Source organism: Taurulus bubalis (genome assembly GCF_910589615.1).
Source record: "Taurulus bubalis genome assembly, chromosome: 1".
In the NCBI taxonomy this organism is placed as follows: Eukaryota; Metazoa; Chordata; class Actinopteri; order Perciformes; family Cottidae; genus Taurulus; species Taurulus bubalis.
This window is the reverse complement of record NC_136589.1, coordinates 6,247,434-6,260,593: the sequence shown is the minus strand read 5'-3', so window position 1 is coordinate 6,260,593 and position 13,160 is coordinate 6,247,434. Positions and strand designations below refer to the sequence as shown.

The 13,160-nt window shown below is 40.1% G+C and overlaps 2 protein-coding genes across 2 annotated transcripts; one reads left to right on the top strand and one right to left on the bottom strand.

Annotated features, from left to right (window-relative positions):
- Nucleotides 1–1,851: 1,851 nt before the first annotated feature.
- mis18bp1 (MIS18 binding protein 1) lies at nucleotides 1,852–8,762 on the bottom strand (the record flags this gene model as incomplete). Its single annotated transcript, XM_079229202.1, has 16 exons — nucleotides 1,852–2,596; nucleotides 2,860–2,914; nucleotides 2,997–3,084; nucleotides 3,169–3,308; nucleotides 3,414–3,547; nucleotides 4,177–4,355; nucleotides 4,461–5,172; nucleotides 5,255–5,309; nucleotides 5,427–5,584; nucleotides 6,168–6,283; nucleotides 6,457–6,547; nucleotides 6,717–6,838; nucleotides 6,925–6,998; nucleotides 7,242–7,513; nucleotides 7,676–7,813; nucleotides 7,913–8,762. The coding sequence occupies 16 exons, from the start codon at nucleotides 8,760–8,762 to the stop codon at nucleotides 2,499–2,501; spliced, it is 3,282 nt and encodes a 1,093-aa protein (XP_079085328.1). The 3' UTR covers nucleotides 1,852–2,498.
- A 602-nt stretch (nucleotides 8,763–9,364) lies between these two features.
- LOC306733327 (serine protease HTRA2, mitochondrial-like) lies at nucleotides 9,365–13,109 on the top strand. Its single transcript, XM_079214549.1, has 8 exons — nucleotides 9,365–9,993; nucleotides 10,341–10,545; nucleotides 11,369–11,563; nucleotides 11,782–11,814; nucleotides 12,050–12,158; nucleotides 12,286–12,355; nucleotides 12,455–12,550; nucleotides 12,736–13,109. The coding sequence occupies exons 1-8, from the start codon at nucleotides 9,533–9,535 to the stop codon at nucleotides 12,899–12,901; spliced, it is 1,335 nt and encodes a 444-aa protein (XP_079070675.1). The 5' UTR covers nucleotides 9,365–9,532; the 3' UTR covers nucleotides 12,902–13,109.
- Nucleotides 13,110–13,160: the final 51 nt, after the last annotated feature.

The following is a 13,160-nucleotide window of genomic DNA, read 5'->3' as shown; positions in this document are numbered from 1 at the left end:
GATCGTCGTTCACGTTCATTCGGAAAATTTCAGCCACCTAAATTTAAAATTGTTACGCAGCACGAGCAGCCATTCTTCTTTGTCTTCATTGGGGAGATGTGGACGGGGGGGACCGGGGTTAGTCCGGCACGCGGACTGTCCTCAAAGGTCCCGTTAACCAGAGCTGAGTGGTCCAATGTGCACGAGCATGTCCTGCAGAAACCCCAAACAACAGGGCAAACGATGCAGCCATAACCTGAAGGCAGTGGCATCACCTTGACTCATGCCACGTGAGAGACTTCAGTTTTTGATTTTTAATTAATTTACCTCAAAAAAGTTAAAATAAGGTGATGATCGCTTCCATGATCATCCTCTTGGTGAACAATGTCTCTCTATTGACCATTCTATCCCCAACAACTCAAACTGTTGCCATTTACCCAATAAATATTCCAGTCTGCAAGAACAGATTGTCAGGTTTTAATCAATTATTTTCAGCACATTTGAAGGCTCTATATATTTCCCTGATATGATATGTCTGAATAAAAATATGAGGGGAAACCCACTGGAAAACTTTAAAATGAGTTGAGTCCTATGGCATTTATGCAGTTTAGTTTTTGTCACCCAATCCAAAAAAGTGTGCTGAAGAAAATGTATTATTTCCACATGGTGTTTCACCAAACTGTCCTAATCAAATGTGACAAACAGTATACATTTACTAAACAGAAATTAGTTGTATTTCATAGTTGTGAAGTTGAAGTACTAGACATGACGAAATCCTGCTTGTTCCGTCAACATGATAGAGATATATATATATATATATATATATATATATATATATATAAAAAAGTTATTTTTATATATAAATATATTTATATAGATAACTTGTCATTTAACTTCACAAGCAATAATGAATCATTTCCAATCAAAAACACCAAGAAATGTGAATTGTTTGTGACCTGCATTTGTTGTTTTTAATTGGATTGCTTTCTACTAATTTAGTTTTTCTGCTTATTGTGTTTTTTCCTCTTTTTTTTATTGTTGGTTTTTCTCCTTATGTTGCTTATAACCCTCTGAAAATGCGGTATTGTAGCAATGTAAATGAAGTGAAACAACAATGTGGTTCCGGAGATAAGTAGGGAAGCCTTGTGGCTTCTTGAACTCGGCAACCAATATTTTTTTTTCTCTCATTATTTGGATTTTATTAAGATAAAATAAAATGGTAAAGAGATGCACAGCAGAAAGTCCTGAACATACAACTACATAAATAGTCATAATATATCATAAAATGTCATAGTATGTAAAAAAAAAAAAAAACATATGAAAAAAACTCATGGAATACTGTCATAAAATAATTCATAGTATAGTATGTTGTAAAAAGTCGCAGTAATATGTCTAAAAGATGTCAAGTGTCATAGTATAGCAGGTCCAAGTATTTATGAGTCTATCTTAAACATTGTATTATCATACTAAATATCATTATAGTCATAAAAATCATAGAATCATAGTTTCGTGAAAAAAAGTTGTGGCTGTAAGTTTGTCATAAACATTTCAAATATAAATGCATGAATGCAAAATATAATTTCAAATGCAGTAAAATTGTCAATTTTCATTGTAATTTCAAATGCAGTAAAATTGGCAAAATTGTCATGAAGAAATCATAGGGCAGTAAGCAATATAAAAAGTAAGTGTATAGTACATGTATACAGTGTATGAATGGTTGATAATCCTGATGTGGCACCCTGCACGGTAGCTCCTCTCATCAGTGTGTGAATGATTCCTACGTAAAGCGTCTTTGAGTATTCAGAAAAGCACGATATACAATCAAAATATTATATTACATCATGAAAAGTCACAGAACATTATGCCATAAGAAATTATATTTTTTTAAAGTAACAGTATGGTCATACAAAGTGTCAAAGAAGTAACTGTATAACGTAACAAAAGTAATATTGTATGGCATAAATGATCAAACTCATCATGGCAGAAAATACAAGAACTTGCAAGACTTAATTCATTTATTGTGCACAGTTTCAGAATGTATTTGTACTACTTGACACTAAAATAAGACGGGGAAATTTGGAGGTCATTTTGTTACATTTTTTATCTCCACTATTGTTTGGCTCCAGATCAGTGGTCCTCAACTTTAAACCAAGCCTACATGGTAAATAATCTATTCTCAGAGTGAGAAAATAAATTCTTCAAAAGAAATAACCTGAGAAGGAAACCCTACTTTGGTGGAGTTTCTGCAGCACCATGACCTGCGATTAGGTTATTAGAAAAATATTGCTTCATTTTGAGTGGTCACGGGGCAAAAAGGTTGAGAACCATTTACATAGATAACTCTGCAAATATATAATATACACAAAGAGAATATAACTACAATACGAATTTCAGACTGTTTATTAAAAATAATATTAACAACTGACTCTTGGGACTATGGCTTTTAAGAAAAATGATATTTACAGATACGGCATGAATTGATTTTAGTTACTGCAAACAATAGGACATTTCAGCTCTAATCAGTCGTCGTCTGAGAAGTAAAAATCTTCCTCTCCGCTTTCAGACAGCGCTCCATCGTTTCCTGGGAACATCTCCCAAACGAGAAAGGTGTCATTTTCTAGCAAAAAAAAAAAAAAGAGGAAAGAATTGTACAGCTTTTGAAATGTGTTCAACTTATTTCTGACCATCATTCTAAACGCAACTCCATACAGTGGTGGAAAAAAAACAGAACTCATTCACAATGTAATACAACTACAGCCTCAATAATATAAATCAAGTTAGACAGCTCTACCTCTTAATAAAATTCAAGCATTATACACTTCAAATTAGTATTAGCTGTACTGATATTGTTTGTTATATTGTCCCTCTGGGGAATCCTACCTGTGTTACCACATTTTCTCATTGCTCGTTTCATGGATGGCGAGGGTGTGAAGTTCTGAAAGAAACAACAAAAAAAATGTAATTCACATGCTTCAAGATAACAGGAATCTCAGAAATGAATATATATATATATGTACCTTTGAAGAAGGAGCCTGTTTGAGGACGTTAAACTGATTTTTTTCCATCCTCTTCTGGAGTTGATAGACGTACTTGTCATTGTTGCTCCTTTTGAATTCAAGACAAAGTAAGTGACTTATTGTACCGAGACGACTTCTTACAAGCTAGAACGCAGAAGTCCACATCCTTCACCTGTTTGGAGAACCCATCATGCCAGGAGTGATATGCAGACACTGAGGGGTCTTCACTTCGGGGAAACGCGTGGACGTGGGTGTCAGTGGCTCCATTTCTGACAATGTGAAGTCATGGTCACTCGGACACAAGGAGGGCATCTGTGCATCAAGATAGTCATGAAGGGACCGGTTATCATTATCATTCTGTATGGTGTCATAATCACTAATTAAAGTATGTTTTGGAAAACACAGACAGAAACAAACCTCAAAGCGTTTATTCTGCATGTACTCAGAGGTGAAGCCGTCCTCCACGTCTTCTCGGGGCATGGTCTTCAGGAACTGACGCACCTGCTGCTTTCTCTTTAAGGTTCCCTTTCGGGCAGATATCACCTGATGAACTGCATAGAGAACAGCCGTCAAGTCTCTGCAGTTAACCACGTCCTCTTTTTTCCTACATAATTATTATTATTTTTAGATAATTCTAGTTTTTTTTTAAATATATATATATAAAAACTATACACAATAACACAAATAAATCACAACTACAATATATACAATATTATCTGTCAGAAAAAAGGAGAGTTTAACACTTAACTAGGTTCAGCTTCAGACTGTAGTTTGGGTTGTATTGAATTAAGGAGTTTGTGCTATTTTGTCCACTCTCTGATTTATTAATTAATCTGAGTTTCTTCTCAATATCATACGTAAGGGCCAAACCCTTTCATTAATATTGCACACAAATTAAAGTGGAACTTTACCAATTGTACAAACGAAAAGTCTGTGTCCAAGTCAACTTTTTCATAAAGCACATTTCACACATTAGAACATACAACTATTTTCTTGCATAAGAATACTAATGCAAGCGCAGAAACAGATCTGTGCAGAATATACGAATAACAAAATATATAGAAGATAGCAGGCAGATAGAATCGGAAAACATTGCCCCAAGTGATGTCACCTGAATACAATCTGGGGGTGTGGATTTAGAAAAGGTGAAATTACATCCCAGACGAAAAGCCTTCTCTACCTGGATCTTTTGGTGCTTCCATCTTCTCCTTTTTGGGGTTCTTCGCTCTCTTAGCAGGAGTCAGACAGGTTCCCTGGGATGTGTGCTGGAAGTGGCACTCTTGTGCAGAGCGTGTTCCCACCAGCCTCGCCACCTTTGTCCAGTAGCCTGTCATGTGCTTAGGATAGTAGGACACAGCCCTAGAAAACACAACGCGCACATGTACACCAGTGGGCCGTGAGGTTATGATACCAGAATATGCAAAAGTATACTTTCTCATTCTGTAGGTAGTTTACAAAACGTACTCGTGTAGCTTCATAAGCTCCGCCTCCGTCCACTCATCCGCATCTGGCTCTTGTGGAATCGCTGCGTTGCCTTTGTTTGCCTTGGGGTTATTCTTGCTGGACCGTGTTAACGTAGGCAAAGGCTTTGTGGGTGATTTTGACTTGGTGCGTTGGATCTGTTTATGTTTTGTTCGCGTTATTCTGGTTCTTTTCCACAGTTCCTCCTCTTTGTCATCAGAGGGCTCTGACTCACTTGATGGAAATACGTAACTTGGCCGTGGTTTGTTACGGCCTTTCCAGCCTCTCGTTCTGTGCACTTCTTTCCCCGACTTCTTTCTCCCAATGGCCCCATCATCCGATGACGCTGATCTTTTATAATCAGATTCTGGGGGTGCTGGGACAGCCCGCTTGCTACCCGAGACACTCACTGAAGGACTTGTGATGTCTTGTGTCTGTTTTTTAGACCTCTTTGTTGAAGACTTCCCAGGTCCCCTTTGCTTTTGAGGGACGGTGTCCACATACAATGTTTTCTCTGCCGTTGGACCCCTTCGGCTGGATCTTGTTTGTCTGCCAGACCAGTCCTCTGGGCTGTGAAGCGGCTCCACAGGAGGTTCAGGTGAATAAGAGGGCTTCTTTTCAGGCTTCATTTTGGCGCTGTTGCGTTTGCGGAGTGGAGCCTTGACCCTCCTCAGTGGTCCTTCTTTGCCACTGGCTGATTCACTTTTCTGACGGCCTGGAAACACAGAAGACAGTTTGTCTGCATGCACCTCGTATCTTATCTCACAATACTAAGACTCCAGCTAAACTATCTTTACCGTCACTGCAGGCCAGGTGCACACGCGCAGGTTTCTGTGACGCTCTTTTAGACACCTCAAGTGAGATACAGAAATTAAACATGGTCACGTTGATCAGAAATATCAATTGTTTGTACATAGTTAAACAAATTAGATTATTATGCAACTCATGAGCTCCACATCAGGTGCTTACAGGGATGCAGATGGAGGTATCGTAACATTCATGGATGGTGACATTCATGTGTGCATCCAGAAGGACTCGTCCTCCTTTCCAATACTCCAGAGGTGGCTTGATCACGCGACCACTTCGGGACACATTGGGACGAGACACGGAGGCAGAAAGACAGGAATCTGCAGAAGGGGAGAGAAGAAGAAGTGTTCAGGGTAGCAAAACAGTCCTTTAGTACAGCTTACAAAACATGAATTAATAAATGTTGTACTACCACAAATTTAAAGTTTGATTGTGTGAACTTTAGTACATTCATGGTCCCGAGAGGATACATCTTAATAACTTTGCTGATCCCCTGACTTTAGGTCTCGCACCATCATAAGGTCAAAATTGAAATAAGTCCAAAACTTGCACACACAAAAACAGATAACATTCCCATTAACTTGTATGAATAACATGGTCAACGCTATACCTGCTTAACATCAGCAAGTTAGCAGTACCATTGTAAGCATGCTGATATTAGCATCTGGCTGGATACATCTGTAAATATATAAATGGGCCAATGGGCTGCGTCGCTTCCTTTTAAAATGATGTCCCAAACAGAAAGCCCAAAAAAAGAGCTGGTAAAAAATAAAATGAAATAAAATAAGATCTCTCAACCAAAAGAATAACGGGTGTAGGAGGCCGCCATTATTCATGCCCGAGAACATTCATGTTCTGACTATTAAGTTAGGCTGTTAGCGAAAGCATTTAACTTGAACCCACCGGTTTTCCTGTGCCGCTTCACAGTGCCGATGATGGAGGATGCCTCAGATTTGGTCTTCAACTTCAACATGACAACTCTCCCCTCACTGTTCCTTTCCGTTTCTCTGCTGGAGTCGCTGCAACACAACAAAAGTCAGGTCTTAAAAAAATAACTAACCATTGAGAATATAATTTTCAACCACTAAACGGTCATTTCATCTCATGCTTTAAAATATTCAACATCCCCAGCAAAAGACAAAAGAGTATTGTATCTGTAACAGCATAAACAGAACGGTATTAGTATTCTTACTCTCTGGACTGTGACAGGAATTTCTCATAAAGGGCCTCCCAGTCTGGAGGAAACCCATTGGCAAACTTCTTCAAAAGCCAATTGGGTAACCCTGCAGGGTTCCAGGTACATGGACAGAGCATTAATCCACACATTAGTCACATAAACATACGTTATGTGTGCAAGCGTTCTTCATTTCTTTGTTGCATTTATCACTTATTTCTGGCAAAGTGAAACATGTTCTCATTGGTAAATTTCTACCCACACATAATCGGTCTTACCAGAGTCAAGGCTCATCTTCATCTTGTCAACCAAGATGTAAACCTTGCCGGTGACAGTCTTCACAACATTATTAGAAACTCTGTCCACAATGATGTTACTGTTCCACGGTATCTTTTCGTCCCTGGGTGGAAAAGACAAAGTAAAAAATCTGTTATTATGAACTTTGAGTGCATTGTTTCAGTTCATGATCCCTCAAGAAACACTTACTGGTGGATTCCATCAACAAAGAGGCCTTTGTGATTCTTCCTCAGGAACCACTTTTTCAGATAAATCACGCTCTCCTGCCAAAGCGGAAAAGACACGAGGACATTAGGAAACCATAGACAACATTAGCAAATAGAAGACAACTAGGATTCATTTAAATTAGGTATTTTATCTAATATGTACATGTAAACAATTAATTGACCAATGGTCTGATTTTGTATGATAAATCAACATAAAAAAAACTTGCATCTTCCCAAATATCGCACTCTAATACCTCTTGCATTCAAGAGGTTATAATCTTAAAATAAGTTTCCACTCACACTTGGGAATTTTGTGCTCTGGGGCCATTTATTTCGCTTGAACACAGTCTCTTGCTTCTTCGGTATGGAGATCCGTGGCGTATTGAGTAAAAGCGAGTCTTCAAACAACACCGGTTGTGGGGACACAGCCAGGCTCAGAGCATCCTCAGAGGGATCTGAGTCCGATTGGCTGTCAGCTGACTCGACTCTGGACCGGTTGACGGGAGCCACACTTTCTGGAACACTTCTAAAAGCAATGTCCTCCATCTCACCCATGTTGTGATGGAAATTACCTATGGAGGAGAAAGTAGATGAAAACATAAAACACGACTATGCGTCATGCAAACCTAATGTAGAGAAATCCAAATGAAAACAATGCCTATATACACACATGCACAGCTAAAACTTTTTTCTCTCTCCTGGAATAAAATATGTCCACTTCAGAACACACTCACTTGTATTAAAGAGATCCCTTGTGCTGCTGCTGACTTTATGAACCTCCGGCTGCTTTGTTTTACTTTCCCTCCTCTTCATGTAAGCAAACATCTTTGATGGAGACATTAGAGGACATTTTTGCACAGGAACATAGCAACCTGTTCAAAACAGCAAAGAGGAATCGGTCCATTTGTTCGCATTAATGATGACATAAAGAAAATAGTTTCACTTAGAATAAAACAGCAATAATATCTGACGTTTTATTGTGATGGATCTTGGTGATGGGATCACAGGTTTATGGGTGAATTGGTCCACCTCGGATGGGTCATCAGATAATCCTCCAACACGACCCACACCCTCAAAGCATGTGCTGGGGTCCACACTGAACGCCCTGGAGGTTTTCCTTTCTTGTGGCAGACTTCTGGATCCATTGCTGACCTCCTTTGTGCTGCTGGTGCCATTATTAAACTCCTGCGGCTCACGTTGTCTCTTTAACCTCGCCCTCATGGGCGAGAAGATATAGGCTGGAGACATCAGAGGAGCACACTCCTCCACAAACACACTGCTTTCAAAGTCATCTTCCACTGGCTGTACCTTTACTGGAGTCCTGCTGGTTACCTTGAAGCCACCCGAGTCTCTGATCTGAGGCAACTCTGTGCGGATCTGCTTTCTGTTGACCAGAGAAGAGGAGTGAGACACAGCTGTCGACTCCAGGAACGCTCTCTTTCTTGGTGAGTGTCCACGTCCTCTCTCTGTCACGGGAGGCATTTCCTCCACATGCTTGCTGATGTCTGAATATTCGAAGGTTTTCTGAGGACTCGATATAGGCGAGAGAGTCCAGGCCTGTGCTTTGTTGTGATAGGAACCAGTCCTCTGGTCCCCCGTGAGCTCCTCGGTCATCCAGGTGCTCTCTGCTCTCTTCATCGGTGACTTAAAAACAGCAGCTCCATGTTTGTCGCTGACGTTGCACAGCGGTTTATTGCCTGTGATCGGCGAATCAGCGCAAATCCCTTTCCCCTGCACTTTTAACTTGAGTTTAGCGAACACCTTTGCAGGAGATTCAAACGACGGTGTTCTATGATGTAGTAACTTATGATACGACGCCATGCTTTCTAGGAAAAATAAAAACGATCGCTATACATTCGAGGCGTTTGTTAGCTCGCTAGCTCGCTAGCTCGCAAATTTCAAATTTGTCATCACCGCCGCGTTTGGCTAGAAACCTGTGACGTACTGCCAACATTAAACGTCACTTCCGCCCAGGGCGTAACCCTTTCACAGTCCCGAAAGGGAAGTGTTAAAACATTTTAGAAACACATTTAACTGGGGAAAAAAAGATCTGGAGCTTACCTCATTAATATCTAATAACTAATTAAGTTAAATAAATATATACAAATAGTTCCCCACAAACGATGAAAAGAAACAATGTCGAAAGCAGTTGAATGCTCAAATATGCGGTAACCTCAATAGTTGTTTTATGCAATTTATTAGCCATATTACTATCTATTATGAACCATTTTTACATTTGAATTCCTAAATTTGTTTATTTTTTGTCCGGTGGAGGGCAGGAATACGACAAGTTGCGTCTAAAGTGCAAAGAAAAACGTAGAAGAAGAAGAAGTGTACTGCGCAGGCGCACCTCAAAGTCACACTTCCGGTTAAAGGTTGTTGATTTCTAAGCTGTAGCTGTCTGTCTGTCAGGTGTAGTTAACATTGGGATTCACGTATTCGTGCGGTATTAGTTTTATGTATATGAACAGTGTGACTCTTGTATTTAATCCAAAACGGACATTTATATCTGTAAATGTAATTGAATATAAAGTGTTGTTTTGTTCAGCAGACTAAAAACTCTTGAATCGGTGGAACAGAAGTGATGCAACATGGCAGCAACTCCTCTCAATAGGTGTTTTCTGTCAGCACTAAGGAGACACACTCGGTGTCAGAGCCGTGGACTCAACTCTTTGACAGAGAGGACAGCCAGTCGGGTGTCCTCTGTTGTGATATGTCGCCCCATGAGAGCAGAGAGAAGCACGAGCCTGGACAGGGTGCCCTCGATGGAGTGGGGCAGAAACAGTGGACGGGACAACAGCAGCTCCCCTCTGCTCAAGTCTGTGTCGGTGGGTTTGGGACTCTGTGGAGCGGCGCTTCTGGACAGTCAGACAGATGAGGAGGTGAAGGACGGAAGAGCCTCGATATCCGGGCGGTTTCTTGCACTCATTCTGCCATCAGCTCAGTGTGCTTCTCCATTTAAACCTGACAGCCCCCGGTATAAATACAACTTTATTGCTGATGTAGTCGAAAAATCCACTCCAGCTGTCGTCTACATTGAAATCGTGGGGAGGTGAGTCAAATCAATTAATTTGTTGTATTTGTTACACCAAGTTTGTTTTGTATAATCATCATGGCACAGCTTATTTTGATGAGTGTTACTCAAACAGTATACATTGAAATCACATAAAGCAAACTGTGACTAGTTATATACCAATGTTTGTGAATGACAAGTATTTCTACTAAAGCACATTATCTTACAACATGATGATTAAGGTGGGTCCTGTTTACCAAATCTTGTTGAAATGCCTGTTTCTCAATTGCTAAAATAACATATTGGTTTTCCCATCTGTGCGGATTATTCTTAATAATACATTTTGCTTTCAAGCTGAATAAGATCAACTGCTTACTGTTTTATAGACACCCATTTTCAGGCAGAGAAGTCCCAGTTTCAAATGGCTCTGGTTTCATCATTAGCAGTGATGGTCTCATTGTAACCAATGCTCATGTTGTGGCCAACAAGAGAGGCGTCAGAGTGAAGCTCACCAATGGAGAGATGTACAATGCCACTGTGCAAGATGTTGATCCAGTGGCAGACATTGCCACCATCAAAATCTCTGCGAGGGTGAGCAACAACAATCTCTGCTAAATGAACTGTACATTTATTTGTTTAGCTCACTGGATCCACATTTGCTTGGAAGCAACCAGCCGACTTATCAACATTTCATCACTTTGACAGAATTGGAAAACAAAAGTCAATACAGTTAAGAGACATAACCCAATAAGTGATTTCTTCAGCAACATTAAAACAGGGGAATGTCTAATGGTCGACCATAATAAAACCATGTTTTTTTTAGTAATGTAAACAATTCTGTAATAAAGGAGGAAAACACGCCAGCCTACAATGTGATAGAAACTAGCAACATGTTATGCCACTTTAATGAGATTACCTTCAAACTTTATTCTTGTGATTTTATTTAAAATTACTTTCAACATACTGCGCAGTAGAGCATTTAGGTCTTTGCGATACATCTCCTGAAGAGAGCTTGTGTGTCTGTTAAAAGACAAAAAGTGCCCTTTAATGTGCAATATAAAGTATATAAAGCAGTCTCATGGTCATCACATACATCAGACTATTGAACTTTTGTGTTGTCAGTTAAATAGTGTATCTTTTGCCTGAAAATTACAAGGCTGGGATTCATACTGTCTACTGAAATGCCACTATAGCAAAATGAATGGTCTTCTTCTTTTCCCATTGAAAAGCGATAGTGATAGAATAACAGAATGATAAAGCATCTTGATAATAAAGCAGTACACTTGCATGATCAGGTCATTGCAGCAAGAAAGATAGGGCATTGATAAAATCGGAAGCTCTGTTCTTTTGATAGTATGAATTACCAATGAGCTGTAAGAAAGTACTGTTGAACTGCTCTTTCTCTCCATCCCAGAATCCGTTACCCACGCTCAGCCTTGGTCGGTCGTCTGATGTTCGACAAGGAGAGTTCGTGGTAGCCATGGGAAGCCCGTTCTCTTTACGGAATACAATCACGTCAGGAATCGTGAGCTCAGTACACAGAGGCGGTAAGGAGCTGGGCCTGTCCAATCCCAACATGGAGTACATTCAGACTGATGCAGCCATAGATGTGAGTATTCTGCAATATTTCTATTAAAAGGATATTTATGTACACAAAATCTAACACACAAAAATAGTTGCTTTGACTTCAAGTTAGCCTGATGGACAGACAGCCACATACATGTTAGAAACAACAATGTAACAGGGGACAAAATCAGCTTGTGGAGGGTTCACTGTGCCTCAGCACCGTCTCATATTCACGCAGCATGTAAACAATTTTTTTTGCAGTTTGGAAATTCTGGAGGTCCCCTAATTAACTTGGTGAGTCACTAGCTGGTTTTCTTGTTGATTATCACATTCAAATGTCACCAAACCTGTTCTGCCTGGTGTGTGATGCCTGACTGGACCAGGCATATTCTTTTTAGTTTAATGTAGTAACAGTAAACTTACAAGGAACCTCATTCATTTTTGTATTAAAGTTGCATTAGTTTAATACTGCAAATGTTTTTGGCAGCCACAACACGCTATCTGAATGTGTTGCGTCTCCTGTTATTAGGATGGTGAAGTCATTGGTATAAACACCATGAAGGTCACTCCAGGGATCTCTTTTGCTATTCCATCTGATCGCGTGACACTTTTTCTTGATCAAGCAGCAAAAAAGAAGAGTAAGAATCAAAAGCTACACATCACACCCTCTTTCTGTCTCCCATAATCTCTGTAGCATCCACCTTTTCTCTTTTTTATAAAATCCATTATTTTTTACACATCCTGTTTTTGCGCATCTCCTTCAAGGTACTTGGTTCGGTGAATCAGATACGAAGCGGCGGTACATTGGTGTCATGATGCTGACACTGACGCCGAGGTGAATGCTTCACAATTTAAACAGGAGTGTGGTTACAGCTGAGCTGGCAGCACTGTGTCTAAAACCAGATGTGTTTCTGATTGGTCCCATTTGCTTCAGCATCATTGTAGAGTTGAAGTTGAGAGACCCATCCTTCCCAGACGTGACACATGGCATCATGATTCACAAAGTGATCTTGGGCTCACCGGCCAACAGGTAAGCAGATCGAACGACTATGCATCTGGATGAGCGGTGGAGTATCCCTATTTCCTCTTGAAGTTTCAGTGTTGGAGGTGGTGCTTTTCCCTGGTTGCATGGACATTGTTGATTTACTGCAGTAGGCAAGGAATTTTACTTGTATGATATGTCGCTAACCCACAGTACTGTCATACTTGTTTCAGAGCTGGCATGCTACCAGGAGACATTGTGGTGGAGATTAACGGCGTGAAGGTGAACACTTCAGAGGAGCTCTACAAGGCCGTCCGCAGCAGTGACAAAATCACCATGGTTGTGCAGAGAGGAGACAAGTTGCTTCCACTGCAAATGACTCCAGAGTGCACAGAGTGACTGCATGATTTAATTTCTCAACATCATGATAATCTGAGGGACAGACAGTCACATGACTAGTTCATGCTTTAGGGTAAGATTGCGCTCTAGTATTGGATGACTTTTGTTAAATGTGAACCTGCAAGCCCCTAAGAAAATGGATGAACAGTCCAGTATTTATCCACATGTTTCCACAGGTATTGAATACAATAAACAAAATGTGTTTTCTACCTCCACAAAATCCTTCCTCTTCATTGGTAAAGTAGCAAAACTAGTCATG

Coding starts and splice junctions, on each gene's coding strand:
- LOC306733327 (XM_079214549.1), top strand. CDS start 9,533: ATGGCAGCAACTCCTCTCAATAGGTGTTTTCTGTCAGCACTAAGGAGA. Junction 11,564..11,781: donor AGACTGATGCAGCCATAGAT/GTGAGTATTCTG, acceptor TTTTTTTTGCAG/TTTGGAAATTCTGGAGGTCC. Junction 11,815..12,049: donor GAGGTCCCCTAATTAACTTG/GTGAGTCACTAG, acceptor TCCTGTTATTAG/GATGGTGAAGTCATTGGTAT.